The sequence below is a fragment of the Camelus bactrianus genome, chromosome 6 (assembly GCF_048773025.1).
Source record: "Camelus bactrianus isolate YW-2024 breed Bactrian camel chromosome 6, ASM4877302v1, whole genome shotgun sequence".
NCBI classification, from domain to species: domain Eukaryota; kingdom Metazoa; phylum Chordata; class Mammalia; order Artiodactyla; family Camelidae; genus Camelus; species Camelus bactrianus.
The window spans coordinates 41,488,973-41,505,345 of NC_133544.1; the positions used below are offsets into that span (position 1 = coordinate 41,488,973).

The following is a 16,373-nucleotide window of genomic DNA, read 5'->3' on the forward strand; positions in this document are numbered from 1 at the left end:
TTATGAGAGATTAAGAAAGCCAGACCTCCAACTAAAAGCACAAACACTTTTATTTTTAACAGTAGTGTTTTGTTACAATTTAGTGAAACAACAAATAAATACATTCATTGGCCACAGCTATACTTTTACAACCAGTTTGAAACTGATTTTATAGCTGAGAAACACTGTTAAACAATAAAAAAGGCAGCTATGCATAAAAAAGCCACTTTAGCTATAAATTACATCTTTCATAAAACTACTACCAGCTATAATGGGTGGTAAGAGTTTCAAAATTAATGACCACCCAAATGAAACGATAAAAACAAGTACTGCTAATCACTGTAGAATTACACACTTAAGAAATGAAAGTCTCTCTTCTAGTTAATGAACCAAAAAGGAAGGTTTGAAATTGTCATCATGTGCTTCAGTGCAGGATGAATAGGGAATGGGTAGCCCTTTGATTTTATAAACAACTCCTTCTTTCGAGACCAGACTTAAAGTGCTCCTAGTGCTTTGGAATTTTTAAGCAAAAACTGGGCCAGAAGCTTATCTTTCTTTGTCTTTGGTGATGTACTGTGGGAGATGTGTATACAGAGACAAATGCAAGAATTCAGGTACCCTGGTCAGGCATAAGAAATGTACAAATCTCAGATTTGGAAGAATCAACTAATGCAGCTGAAAGAACCAAGTTACTTTATCTGAAATATGTTTTTAAAAGTAATCTTTGTTTATCTGGTGAAATAGGAACATTATCTACGGAAGTCTTGGAAAGATTTACTAGAAAAAATTTACTTTATCACTTTGAACCCCGAGGATTAATAAAGACAACAGAGATCTTTTCAGATAGCTCTAGATAATACCTAGCTTAATTAAGAAAATAAATAGTTGGCATTCTGAAAAGAAATCCAGTAACTGAAGTTGCAAACTATACTCAGGTAAGTGCATGTTATGTTGTTCTGTTACTACCAAGGTTAACTTCCACACTATAAACTTTAAAATAATTTGCTTACAATGAGAGAATTTCGTGGAAATAAACCCAAAGTAACATAAGTTTATGCTTTTGATTGAATTTAAAATCATTTTGTATGATAAAAAGACAAAATTTCTTTGGCTGTGTACCAGCCTCCTGAAAGAGTAAAAGCATTAAAAATTTTCTTTCTTTCTTGGGGTTTCACTTACTGTTGTACTTTACGAAGTTGCAGAATCAATTAATTGAAAAGTTGAAAGGTATTTTATGTAAGAGTAGAAAACATAATTTTCTAATAAAGACAGAAGAGAATAGTTGTATTAGTTCCAGTTCCTAAGAAATAGATCAGCAAACAATTGTACATATGGTTAGTCGTCCTTAAGCATGTTGTGACAACTTCTCAACGTTGCCCGTTACCTTGGCATCTTGAGGTATTCAGCATCTACTTCCTTCCTTATAGACACTGGTAGAAAGTGCATTTTAAAATTCTCTATTACCTTAGCCTACCATATATTTTCTTTAGATTTGAGATAGGACATTCAGGACAGTTTTAATGTAATTCTAAAAGTATTTCAATATTGTTAACCACTGGTGTTATACTTACCTAGTTAGTACCCTTACATAAGTTGTTCATTTAGTCTAGTGCTGGAATTCATTTGAATTTAATTTGGCTTTGCCCATATACAAGATATAAAAATGTGAAAACTAAAAGAGGAATTAAATGTCTTACAAAGTATTGCACTTGAGTTCACGGCAATAATGTATCACGATTTAATTTACCTGAGGACAATCCTGATTCAGTAGGAACAGGTAAGATCAGCTATATTTTGCTTCAGCTAAGTTGAATGCTTTTGAAAAATGTATTCATCTTTCGACTTAGAATTGTACATTTTGTGAATATTCCTTAAGTGCATCTGTAAACTGATTTAGTCCCAAGAAGTTTCTACCAAAATCTCCCTATGCAAAAATTACTATTGCTTTTTTGAAGACTCATGCTTAAACTACTGCATACATCTTAATCAGACAAAATAATCACTTGACCAATTCTACTCAAAGTAGCCACATAATTTTTACTGGTATACTTTCCTCTTCAAGAAATGACTGTGGCTTTCCAAAGAACACTGCTGGTCATCACTGTAAAGGATTATTACTATCATTTGTTTAAAATGATGGTTTGAATAATTTCAGTTGGTACTTTACGATCATGCTTAAAATAACTATCTTCAATGATTACATATTCTTAGTAGATCTTTCAAAAGAAAGAATTTTTATGCCTTCATTCTGTGCACTGTTCACACTATAAACTTTATTGAGTAAGAATTCCATGTGGAGTATACTGCTGAATATACAGGCTTTGATTTTTGTAGGGAAACTGCCTCCTAATTTGGTGTACAACATAATATCCCAGTGTGAACACTAGGGTAGGACTTTGGGGACTGCAGTGTACTCTTTCAGAACAAGGATAAAAGTGCAAATATGCAAATATGCATTTGATGTTCCAAAGTCATGATGTTTGGAGGCCACCAAGTGCCTTAAGATCTAATCCCTCGTTTCTCCCCCTCCAAACTTTCCGCTGTACTCCGTTTCACTAGGACGAGGTCAAAAGTAACAGCTGTGCTCCCCACTGGACACAGCCACATTTCCAGGCTTTGTTTTCAGTTGCAACAGATTAATGGAATGTTTATGTAGATGGAATTTTAACACACTGAATATACATATGCATGAAAAATGACTGAAGAATCACGACTTGGTAATGCTGTCAGTTTTGCGGTGTTACATATAAGCTATGGTGATTGTTCATATCTAAATTACTACAAGTAAAGAGCAAAGGAGCAGTGTCTGTCATAGGTCCATTCAGGTGGGGAGAGACTGTGTAACTGCTGCTGCACCCAGTCATGGTGCCATACCAGCCCAAACCTTGTGAATTTGATAAACTGCAACAAAAAGGGGCAAAAAAGCCATAGGAATGTGGTTAGGATATGGCAAGTCATGTTGGCATTTATAGTTTTCAATGAATTTTAGAATACAGTTGAGTACCAAATGTACTGAAATATGTTTTTTGCCAAATAACATAATGGCTTTCTACAAAATTCAATGACTTTTATCTAATATCCTTGATTCTGTATCACATATTACAAAAGAATACATACCACTCAGAACTAGTAGAACTTGATTATCAGATAATAAGAATAACAACAACACTATAGGGCTTATTATGTATCTATTCTAAGACATGTTTTGTGTGTGTGTATGTATATATGTATATACGTATAATTATATTTACACACACATACACTCAATTAATCGTCACAACAATCCTATCAGATAGGTTCTATTATCAACCCTATTTTACAGATGGAAAACAGAGTAAAAAACTGAGATTATGTAACTTGTCCAGATGAAGTGAGGATTATAGAAAATGCTGTATCAAACTCAAAGCATTAGGTAGGCGTGCATTCAGCTTTTCTCTTTGCACAGATACACAGTTAATGGTACGGACTTGCAATGATTTTGTACAAGGAGGGCACAAGAAGATGTCCTATAGCACCTAAGCATCTCAAGAGTTTTATCTAGGACTTCTCTGTGGCTTCTGAACAGCACAACAGATATAGAAACATAAAACGTCACTATAATAGTATTTCTTCCCTGTTCACCAGCTCTCTTCGGCTTTGAACTAACAAGGCATCCTAATATTAAATGGCACCATTTTACTCCCAAAGGCATTTCTCAAATAAAGGGAATATATGGGCTTAGAATCAGATGATAATTGTTTACAGTACAGGTCCCATTATGGGTTTAATATCTACTGTTCTAAGCTCCAATATTAAACGATCTTAGTTATTGACAGATATCAGCAAACCACCCTTTGCATACTGGGTTAAAGCTTAGATTTGTTCTTTTCGATCTATTTCAGTACTAATTCAGTACATCTACCTTCCTTCTCTTGAACTTCCCAGTCTTGGCAAGTCATCATCACTATCGTATCGTCTTGGATTGTCGAAGAAGTATGCTCTGGAACTATAACTGTGACTATTTATCATGCCAGCAGGTGCCTGTGAACAAAGTATCAGATAGCATATGAAGATTGACTTTTCAGCTAAGAAAGGAGGCTGGGCTCTATAATGCTTTTTAGTCTTATACTTTGTAAACATAGAAAATCAATATAAATGTTCCATTATTTTTAAAAATAAGGAGAACAAGCTTTATAGAATATTATGATATCATACCAAATTCTGGTTTAATCTCTGTGCCCGGAAAAACAGTACCACCGACCATGCTGGCACGTGTTCCCACAGAAAGAGGACCATTCCAAATACTATATACTCTTCTCCACTTACGTCTTTTATATGGGCCTGTAAATAGAATATGGCAAAGCAATTCTAAAATCTGTCTTATGTATAAGCAATCACCCTCCACAGTCTGTTTGCTTCACGTAGGGTAATTTAAAACATCAACTTACAAGTACATAAAAGTCTAAATTAATTTTCCGTATTCTGTGGTTTCTCATGTAATGGTATTTATCCTTTAAAGATCACAAAAATGCTTTGCTATTAAGCAGAATAAAGAGGTATTAACTTTTTCGATGCATCAATTTATGAAAATATTTTAAATACATGGGTAGTGGGGTGGGGTTTTAGGCTCCATAGTCTGCGGAGAGTTAGAAAAGAGACTACTGGTTCCAGCTGCTCTGTAGGCAGAATAATAGCACTACCCCAAGTTACACCTGGAGAGAAATGTAACATGCAAGTCACTCAGCTCTGCTGCTACTTAAAAACATGCTTTTGGGCTTAAACTCCATGTTGAATGTGTTTCTATTCTAATAGATGTGGGGAGAGAGAAATGGGAGAAGGACTGAAGGGGATGTACCACATGGAACCACATGGGAAAATTCCTTCTTAGAAAGATAACTGAAATTCTGAAAATGTAGTATTCCAGGAGGCCTTAAATTCAGCACAAGGTTAAATTAATATAAATAAAGATATGGCATGTACCTATGTCAAACTGTACTTCTAGAAAAAGGGCAGAGAATGCTGGGGGGTCAAATATGCATAGCCAGGGCATTGGGAGTTATTACAGAAAATACCTGGATACCTAAGGAACTATGACTGCTCTCCCAATATCAAGACCGATAATGCCAGATTTTTGTAAGGGTCATACAACCAAAACGGAACCACATATTTAGGTTATATGTAGTTCTTATGTAAGAGAATTAATTCCATCCTAACAAATTAAAGACATAACCATATTCACTAGCTAATGACATCAACTTTATCTAGAGATATTTAAACACCCTTTAAAAAATTAGTAAAATTGGTGTATGAACAATAGATTTAAGGCACTATTAGTATTATTTACAAAAAAAGAAAAGAAAAATACTCCTTTGGGAGAGGTTCTTTCTGAAGAATGGTTTTAAGTGCCCCATGTAAATGAGGATTTTTAAACAGAACTTTAAGTATGGTTACCAAGAGTAGGCAGAGAGTCCACAGAAGTGTTTCTCAGGGGAGGGTACAGCTCAGTGGTAGAGTGCGTGCTTAGCATGAACGAGGTCCTGGGTTTAGTCCCAAGTAACTCCATTAAAAATAAATAAATAAATAAGTCTAATTACCCCCTCAATAAATAAACAAAAAGAAACTGCTGCTTTAAAAAATAGAAAGAAGCAAAAAAAAAAAAAAATTAAAAACAAAAAACAAATTAACAAAAATTTTTTAAAAAGTGTCAGTTAAACACTTAAAATGTTCTCCTAGTCAACAGCTAACTTCATTATCATACAATTAGATTGGCAATAGATGCTAGGTACTTACATTCTCTGAAAGATTATCCCAGCCGTAATTAAATGGACTTTCTAATGTATCCTGAGATATGGTGATCACCACCAAATTATAGCATGCTCTTGAAGAGTAGAGAAGAATGACTACAGAGCCTACAACAACAGTCTGGCACAGAGACATACCCTAAAAGAAAGAAAAATCATCATCACGATGCTCTGCACATTTGTCATGACAAGCCATTCCTCCATATACAATAGAGTCCCCTCTTGCAATGTGCTCCTAGAAAACACTGAGTGAGTGCCTGTTGAAATAAACTCTTGATTATCTTGTTTCACAATTCCTATTCTTAGAACCACTTGTGTTTAAACTATCTTGTTCACACAAATATGTTCTTTGCCAACTAGCCCAATGGTAGCTGGAGGAAGATTTTGTTCTTCCAAGGTTACCTTACTCCCTTAAGTAGTATACGAATAAACAAGTTTGCAAAAGATCTGAGTTTAAATTGATATTAATCAGAGAGTTAGTTTATTCATAATGAGAAAAGAATAGGAAATAGATGCCATTTGTCCATTTGGTATACTTAATTTCCATCAAGATGCAAAATTAGAATAGAAATGCAACTCCTATGCTGCTATTTGCTTTGTTCTGTTAGAGTCTATTAGAGACTTGATGCTGTTATGTTGATGACAAAATGACGGAGGCACCTAAAGGCACTTTCAAATCCAAAATATTTTAATCCCAAGGCTTTCTTTCACCATTTCCCCAAATTTAGAAAGAAAGCTTTTGTAACTTAGTGGTTGTTCACTGGAGTATGCATATTGGAGAAGGGTGTGGTATCAACTTTTGCAGGGATTCTTAACCTGGGATATTTCAATACAGTTAGTTTCCTTTGTAATCCTATTTATCGTAAAGACATTTTTCTGAAAAGTGACACAATTGCCAGAGATCTATTGTGAAAAACACCTAATACGGTGTTTCAAAAGTCTGTGTTCTGGTTGTCACATTGATCAAGGGGCAATGATGGCACTTAGGGCACAAAGACCAGGGTGCAGGATGACCTACAGCTCACAGGAAAGTTCTCCACGTGGGAAAATTCTTCTCTGTGTCCTCTTGGACATTCATGAAGATGAAAAACCTGTTTATAATAATCTGAGCCAGAACCTAACTCTGTTTTACATATAAACAAATTTTGTGCTTATATAAATAGATGTCACCATATCCAGAAACACATATAACATGTAAACTGAGGGAAATTTGTCCTTTTTTTTTTTTTTTCCAGAACTTTTGTCAAGAATGGTCAAATATTTCAGAAATGCATGAAACTGACAATATTGCTTGTAGTATGTAAGGCACCAAAGTGACACACCTATTACAGCCTGCTTTTATAGCTGTCTCATTCACAATTTCTATGTATAGATACAAGCATCTGACTACTACATCGTGCCCCCAAATTAATACATTGAAATATTTATTAATTACTTTCCTTTCATTTCCTCTTTATATTACAATTAGGGCAACTGCATTGAAATTTCGAAGTTCTGTGTTTAGGTAAATTAAACAATCTATTAATTTCAGGATAGGAATATGTTATTAAAGTGTTTGTGATCAGAAAAGTTCACTGGATTTGGTAGGATTGAGAGCCATTATTATAACTAACTTCCTTATAAGAACAACACATTTTAGAGGTATATGAGAAGAAAGTAAACTAAAAGATGAAACAGACCTTGATAGATACTGGGATAGTAACAGAGTACTTTTTCTGAGCTAACCCACTACCACAGCAAAAAGTATGTGTGAAAATAAATAAAACCGTAGCAAGATAAATTTTTTAAATCAAGGCTAACATTTTCTATAATGCACATTTTTATTTTTGTGAATTCCCCCTAAATGTTAATAGCTAATCTAAAAGCAATCCAGTTTCCATTTTAAAAGTGCTATATTATTAAAGAAAAGTTAGTAACAAGAAAAGTTAGAATTTATATGTTGTAAGCATTACCATCCATTAAAATAACCATAAGTTTATAGTCACTGCTTTGAGAAATAAAATGACCTCCAAAAAGACATGATATGGAGATATTGGGCTTACACTTGTAAATACTATAAAAACTACAAAAAAAATGTGCAAAGAGAGCAAATAATAATATCAAAGCAATTAATAAAGCAACATTGTAGCCAAATGACATACATATAACAGAGAAAGAAGCCCACCAATTTAGAAAACAAAATAAGATTCTTCCCACAAAATAGAGGATTATAAAACAAAAGAGAAGGATTCAGCCACATGAAAAGCTAAAGAAAATCTTCCTAAATTGAATAATCATAACAAACAATTCCATTCAGGAGCAACCCTCAAGGAATGATTCCCCCTTCCTCCACCTCTCACATGCACACACCAGTTTTTTAGAAATACCACACTTGCCAAGTAAAGAAGAATTGCACTTCACTCCAGTATGCATGGCACTAACGAGTGCTCAAAGTTTACAGGTATTTTTAGAATGCAGCTATGTAGAAACCTCTACTTACCATTCACTGAGTTTTGACAAATGTGTATACAAACAGAGAACATTATCAACACTCCTAAAAGCTCCTTCACAGCCCTTCCCCATCAGCCAACTCCCCCAGACACAAATACTCTCCTGGTTTGGTTTCTACCACAACTTGGCTTTGCCTACTCTAGAACTCCATATAAACAGAATCATAGAATATGAACGCTTTTATAGGTATCATTCACTCAGCATAATGTTTTGAGATTTATCCACGGTGGTAGATGTATCAGTTGTGAGGTCTTTATACAGCTGAGGTGGATAATTAGGGTGACCAACTCCTCTTCTTTGCTCAAAAATTTCCTAGTTAAAAAAACTGTTTCCTAGTTTTAGCATCCCAGAAAACTCAGTCCCAGGCAAACCAGGACAGTGAACCACACTAGTTCCACTGTATAATTATATGAGTTTGTTTATATGAGACTTTGTTTATCCATTGTATTTCTGCTTACAGTTTCTGTGAACATTCTTATACAAATCTTTTTGTGGACACATGCTTTCACTTCTTTTGGGAAAATACCCAAGAGTGGAATTGCTGGGTCATATGGTAGGTATAAATTCAGCTGTATAAGAAACTGCCAGATCTTTTTCCGAAATGGATGTACACTTTTATACTTTCAACAAAGTATGAGAGTTCCAGTTGTCCCACATCCTAGACAACCTTTGGGGTTGTCAATCTTTTTAATTATAGCCATGCTGATGGATGTTTTGGTTTTAATTTGCATTTTTTCCAGATGACTAATGACATTGTGCTTATTAGCCATTTGTGTATCTTCTTTGTGAAAAATCTGTTCATATCTTTGACTGTTTTCAAATTGGGTTGTCTTTTTTTTTTTTTTTTAATTATTGAGTTGTAGACAATCTCTATACATACTGGAAATGAGTCCTTTGTCAGATACATATGTATTGCAGGTATTTTCTTGAGGTCTGTGGCTTGCCTTTGCATTTTCTTAGTCTTGTATTTTGATGAGAAATTTTAGATGTTAATTAAGTCTAACTTATGAATTTATTCTTTTGTGGTTACTCTAAATGACCTGCCTAAGAAATCTTTCCTTATACCCAAGTTGTAAAGATAGTCTTCTGTGTTTATTTTTAAAAGCTTTAGACTTCTTCTCAATATTATTTAGGTCTGTGATCCATTCTGAAATGTGTGTGTGTGTGTGTATAGTATGCAGTGGAGCTAGAGTTCATTTTGTTTCATGTGGATATGCAGTTGTTCCAGCCCCACTAGCTAAAAAGATTTCCTTTCCTTCTGCATTGCTCTAGCATCTTTGTCAAAAATCAAAAGACCGTATAAGTATGGACTGTTTCCAGCCTGTCTATTCTGTTCCACTACTCTGTTTGTCTATGTTATGCCAGTAGCACATTGTCTTAATTACTGTAGCTTTATATGAAGTTTTAAAGTCATGTAGTCTAAGCCCTCTTCTTTTTCAGAGTTACTTTCTGTACTGTTCAATAGCCATTAGCCATATGTGAGTATTTACCTATTTACATTTAATCTAAATTAAATTAAAAGATCAGTTCCTTTCGAGCACTAGGCCCTCAGTAGTCACATATGGCTAGCTAACACACTGAGTAGTGCAGATACAGAATATTTTCATCATCACAGAAAGCTCTATTGGAAAACGCTACTTTTAAAGTATTTTAGGTCCTTTGCATTTCTATATAAATTTTAGAATAAATGTGTCCATTTTTTAAAACCTCAAGGTAGAATTATGACTGGGACTGCACTGAATCTACAGCTCATTTTGGGGAGAATTGCTGTCTTAACAACACTGCATCTGCCAATCCATGAACAATGGTTTTCATTGATTTAGGTCATCTTTATTTTCTCTCAGGAGTATTTTGTAGTTTTCATTATAAAGGTATTGCTTGTTTTGCAAAATTTATTCCTAAGTATTTTTTTTGTTATTGATGCTATAGAACTGTGGTTTTTTTTTTTTTTTTTGAATTTCATTTTCTAACTGATTGCTCCTTGTATGTATAAGAATACAATGCAATTTTGTATTTTGACCTTGTATCCTGAGAACTTGCTATATTCACTTGTTAGTTCTAGTAGTTATTCAGTAGATTCCTTAAGATCTTCTACATGAACAATCATGTTATCCGCAATTAGAGACAGTTTTACTTCTTAATTTCCAACTTTATACCCTTTGTTTTTCTTGTTTTACAGGAAAATTGAATAGAAATGGTGAGAGTGGAAATCTTTGCTTTGTTCCCAACTTTAGGGGCAAAACATTCAATATTTTAAGTATGATACTGACTGCAGGTTTTTCACAGACATCTTATCAGATTGAGGAATATTCCTTCTATCCCCTATTGGCTGAAAGTTTTCATTGTTATTTTTAAATCATGAAGGGTGCTGAATTTTGTCAAATGTTTTTTCTACAACTATTCAAGTGATTGTTTTTTTCCTTTGTTCGCTCAATGTAGTGAATTACATTAATTGATTGTCAAATGTTAAACCAATGCTGCATTCCTGGGATAAACTCTTTTCAGTCATGATGTATTATCCTTTTTATATGTTCCTTAGATTCTGTATCTCTAAGTATAAGGGATACTAATTTGTAGTTTTTGTCTGTTTCATATTATCTTTGTCAAGTTTTGGTACCAGAGTAATGTTATTCTCATAAAACATGTTAGGAAGTGTTCCTTTCTCCTCTATTTTCAAACTCTCCTCAAAAGAGTTTGTTTAATATTGGAGTTATTTCTTTTTAAAATATTTGATAGAATTAATCAGCAAAAGCAATTGGGGCTGGAGTTTTGAGGGAAATTTCTGACAACAAATTCGATTTCTTTAACAAATATATGACTATTTGTATTTGTCTTTAATCAATTATGTTATAGTATACTTTAAAAAAAAAGGTCTCCATTTCATTTAAGTTGTCAAATTTACGCACAAAGAGTTCACAATATTCTCTCATTTTTCTTTTACTGTCTAATAAGATCTATGGTGATAGTCTCTCTTTCACTCATGGTATTGGCAATTTGTATTTTCACTCTGCTTTTTTTTTGGTCCATCAAACTTGTTGATCTATTTAAAGAACTAACTTTTGGCTTTAATTTCTCTATTGTTCATTTTTTGTTTCATTGATTTCTATCCTGATCTTTATTATTGCAGGTTTTCTACTTATTTTGGGCTTACTACTTGTTTTCTGCTTACCCCTCTTGTGTTTTGTTGTTGGTATTGTTGATTTGTTGTTCATCTGTCTATCATTTCCTGCATTCTTTTGGGTTAACTGAATTTTTTTGGAACTCCATTTTAATTTATCTATTGGACTTTTAACTATACTTTTCTATTTTTTGTTTTGTTTTGTTTTTACTTTTTGCTTTAAGTGATTGCTCTAGGGCAACAGTTCTTAAAGTGTGGTCCAGGGACCTTAAAGATCAAAATCAAAATGATTTTTTTAAAAAAGTACTAAGATGTTATTTGCCTGTTATATTCTCATTCTCTATGAATATGCAGCAGAGTTTCCCTGAAATAGCAGAGGCTATATGATATGTGATGATGTCAACACTCTGTGTATGTGTGCATTCTTATGTGTTCCAGATTCCTGATATAATAGAATTAGGGTATATATATGTCCATTTGCAGAGGTTAATTCTGCTTGTTCTCTGTACTTTTACTGGATTCTTGCTAGTTTTCTTTGTTTACACCTGCTATATGTGATAAAACCTCATTATTACCAAACAAGTAGTTATTTTGAAATCCTAAAATTTTCCTTGTACTTATATGGCAGCACAACAAAAACAGGTATAATTTACAGATTTGTTTTACAATATTTAAGGCTTTACTTCAGAAATTAAAAAAATTAAGTTTAATATTAAACTCATTTTAGATATTAATCATATTTTATTCTAAGATGAAACAATTATAATTTTTTCCATGTTTAAGAACGGGTTATTGGCTTAGGAATAGGGACTTACTGTTTTATTGGCACAAAGTTTCAGTATGGGATGATGAAGATGTTCTGGAAATGGATAGTAGTGATGGTTGCACAACAATGTGAATGTACTTAATGCCACTGAACTGTACATTTTAAAATGGTTAAAATGGTAAATTTTATGTTATGTACATTTTATTACAATAAAAAATATTTTTTCAACATACAGCTTCTGTTTACCTCAAAGATGCTGAGAAAGATGAGTGTTAGAATTCTCTGGCTTGAAAAAAGAAATCTACATCAAAGTAACCAGATGAAACTGATTTCTTCTTTTATCAAATGAAATGTAATGAAAACTACCTTTCAATAGGTTTTATAAATGTTAATCATTTACCTTATTGTGTCTTCTGTGACAGAACATTATGTCCAAGTGAAGCTGCAGCACCATTTTGAGACCAATCATTCAGAGTTTAAAGCAAAAGGATTAAAAATTTAAATGCAGGTGTGGTGAGCATTTTAAACACCACAAATTATTTGTATAACTTTCCAAACTAGAAATTAAAAAGCCACTCAAGCATTTTACAGGCTGAGTTGTTATATTGCATTGGCTGGCAAAGCATACACATTAACTGAGAGACTAATAAAGCCTTGTACTGTTGATATCACTGAATGCCTGCTGGATGAAAAGTCCAAAAAGAAATTATGGCATTGCTATCTTCCAATACAGAAATTCACTGACTCAAAGATTTAACTGAAAGCATAAAGAGTGATTTAATGTCTTGTCAATAGAGTTGTATTTCTGCCTTACAAATAAATGAATCTGATATAGCAGGACTAATTTTGTTTGTATTCATCTGGTGTCAGCACCAACTAATCATCCAAGAAAATAATCTTTTATGTCAATGTCTGAGAAGAAACACAAATAGTATTGAAATATTCAAAGTGTTGAAAATTCTTCTGATTGTTTATCCTGGGCCAACTGCATTGATAATCTCACTCATGGTACAAAAGCAATAGTGGGTAAAACTTTGCACCGCAGTACAAATCAATACAGTGGCACCAAACTGTCCTATTCTATTCACTACTATGCACTCCCTGTTAAAAAAGACAACTTCACTTAAGAATGTCCTTGATGAAGCAGTGAAAATATTTACTGAATATTGACTCTAGAGTACATATCTATTTAATATTCTGTGTGATAAGACGTGCACTTAAAGCAATTCTGCGGCATCCTGAAGCAGAGTGGTTGTCTTGAGGAGAAGCACTTTTGTGACTGACTTGTGAGCTGAACTAGCCACTTTTTTCATGAAACCCGATTTTTTTACTTAGCAGAAAACTATGGCAGACAAACAACGGTTATTCAGACTTGGTTAATGTGCATACATTTTTTCTCAAAAATAAATGAAATGAGCCTGTCATGTCAAAGAAAACATCTGACAATATTTATTGCCAACAATGAAATATGAACTTTCAAGTGAAACTTGGAATTTTTGAAAACCTGAAAGCACTTATATCCACTGTGAGACTGGCAGTTTCCCAAAACTTAAATACTATTCTGATGAGACTGGTAGTAATAATAACAAATGTTATTATGGATACAGTCTAAAGAAATGTATCAACATTTTAAAGATCTGTGACTACTCTTTTCCAATGATCAATGCATAATCTTACAAACTCAAAGTGCAAGATAGACCAATGGAGAGTACAAAAAGTTCACTACTATGGTTTTAGATTCCACATGGCAACTAACCTTTAAGAAACCTCCACTTCAGAGTTTTGGTGTAGTATTAAAGAAGAATATCCACAATTATCTGAAAAGGCTATTAAAATTCTCCTCCATTTTCCAACTACATATATGTGTGAGGATGGATTTTCTTCATATACTTCAACCTAAACAACATATCACAACAGATTGAATGCAGAAGCAGACATGAAAATCCAGCTGTCTTCTACTTAGTCAGACATTAAAGAGATTTGCAAAATGTATAACAATATCGATCTTCTCACTAATTTATTTTTGTTTTGGAAAATATAATATTTATCATAAAAACATGTTATGTAACATATAATTGATTTATTATTATTTTAAATGAATTAATAAATGAATATATAAAAATTTCTCAATCTTTTTTCTCAAATGTATATACAGGTAGATACAATCTCATAAACAAAAGCTCTTTGGGGTCCTCAACAATTATTAGGAGTGTAATGGGATCTTAAGACCAAAAAGTTTGAGAACAACTGCTCTAGAGATTATATGTATGTAAGTTTTCACAATCTAAGTAACAGTTAATATTATACCACTTGATGTAAAATGTGAGAACTGCAACAACATAGGCCCTGTCCTTTATGCTATAGTGCTATGGTTGTTATATATACTACATAGAAAATTATATATTATATCTGCATATGTAAGCCTCACATTATAATTTTTATTTGCATAGTCATATGTATTTGAAAGAAGTTAAGAAATTATATTTACCCACATACTTATTCTCATATTCTTCATTTCTTCCTGATGAGCTTAAATTCAAGTTGATTTTATTTCTCTTCAGTCTGTAGAATTTTCTCAGCATTTCTTGTAGTATAGGTCTGTTGGTAATGAACCCTCTTAGTTTTCTTTTATCTGGAGATATTTTTACTTCTTCATCATTCTTTAAGAATATTTTCCTGGATACAGATTTCAGAGTTGACATTTTTCTTTCAGGATTTCAAAGATACTGTTTCCATATCTCCTGATTCCCATTATTTCTGATGAGAAGTGAGCAAACATTTGAATCAATGTACCCTATGTATGTGTCTTTTTTTTTTTTTTTTGCTCTCAAATTTTTTTCTTTTTGGTTTTAAGCACTTTGGCTACAGCAAACCTAGGTGATATTTTCTTCATATTTATCCTGATCAGGTTTGCTGAGCTTCGTGAAATTGTAAATTTATGTCTTTCATCAAAATTGGAAAATTTAGGTCATATTTCTTCAAATTTTTTCTTCAACCCAATTTTCTCCCTCTTTTCCTTTGTGAGTTCCAGTTATATATAATTTGGCCCTGAGATTCTGCTCCTGTTTGTTATCATCTTTCTCTTGACTCTCCTCTGTTCTTCAGATTGAATAATTTCTATTGATTTATGTTCGCTGATTCTTCTTTCATCTCCAATCTGCCGCTAAGCCCAACTAGTTACTATTTAATTTTAAATATTGTATTTTTTTAAATTCTAGAATTTCTGGTGGTCTTAAAAAATAGTTTCTGTTTCTCTTGAGATTTATTATTTATTTATTCATCCAAGTATATTTTCCTTTACATCTTCAAGTATATTATAAAATTTTTGTCTGATAAATCCAACTTCTGGATCATCTGTGGGGAATTGCCTCCTATGATTGCTTTTTGAGTTTTGCTTTTTGCTCTTGAGTATGAGTGGTATTTTCCTGTTTCTTCATATATCTAGTAACCTTGGATTGTGTTCTGGATATTCTGAGTGCCATGTTTTAGGGTCTGGATGTTTTTAAAGTCCTTTGAAAAATACTGATTTTTCTTTTTTTCCCTTTTAAAATATTTTTTTATTTTTAGCAGATAATTAATCTGGTTAGATGCAAATCCCAAACTGCCTTCCATTCATAGATAGCAGCTGAAATCTTAGTTCAATTCCTTTATCCTTAACTGTACTGCTTCTTGGAGTCTGTCCTGCACATGTGTAGCTCAGGTACCTGATAAAAAATGTGGCAGAGTTTATAATCAGAATTTGAAACTTCCTCTATCTGGCTGCCTTCTTCCTGAGATTTCCCTCTCACTTTCCATCTGGAGTAGTTTCTTGAATTTTGTCCCACAGTTATTTAAGCAAGTAGAATAGCAGGTTTCTCTTCAAGTTTTGGCTGTACCATGGATGGGACTTTCCCTCAGGCTAGAAGCTGTAAAAAACAGGAAACTCACTCAGTGTCATTTCCTTCTTCTAAGTGGTTGCTCTTCAGTGCCTCCAGTGTTTTTCATATTTTGTCCAGAATTTATCATTGCTTTCTGTAGAAGGTTGGGTCCAATAGAAGTTACTCAGCCAATACCAGAAGTAGAACCCTGCACATACTTTTTGAATCCATCTCACAAATGCTATTTCCATTTTGAAATTAGAATGCCAAACTAAGCATCAAAAATAAGAAAACAAAGTAGTCTCAATTAGTAAATTAAAAAATATATTTTGATAATTATAAGGCCTAAACAGCTTCAAAAATAGTTTCATGATGCTAAGATA

The 16,373-nt window shown here is 33.1% G+C and overlaps 1 protein-coding gene across 3 annotated transcripts in view; it reads right to left on the bottom strand.

Annotated features, from left to right (window-relative positions):
* Positions 1–16,373, bottom strand: part of GPR137C (G protein-coupled receptor 137C) — a 98,983-nt gene that overhangs the window by 45,387 nt on the left and 37,223 nt on the right. The window contains exons 4-7 of one of the 3 annotated variants that reach the window (XM_010962157.3): positions 5,749–5,898; positions 4,174–4,299; positions 3,881–3,999; positions 33–2,880 (exon numbers count right to left, since the gene is read on the bottom strand). In XM_010962157.3, coding sequence (XP_010960459.2) covers positions 2,706–2,880; positions 3,881–3,999; positions 4,174–4,299; positions 5,749–5,898 — 570 coding nt within the window. In that variant the 3' untranslated portion in view covers positions 33–2,705. Of the gene's footprint in view, positions 1–32; positions 2,881–3,880; positions 4,000–4,173; positions 4,300–5,748; positions 5,899–16,373 lie in introns of those variants that run through there. The other 2 variants (XM_074365528.1, XM_074365527.1) reach the window with 2 other exon arrangements.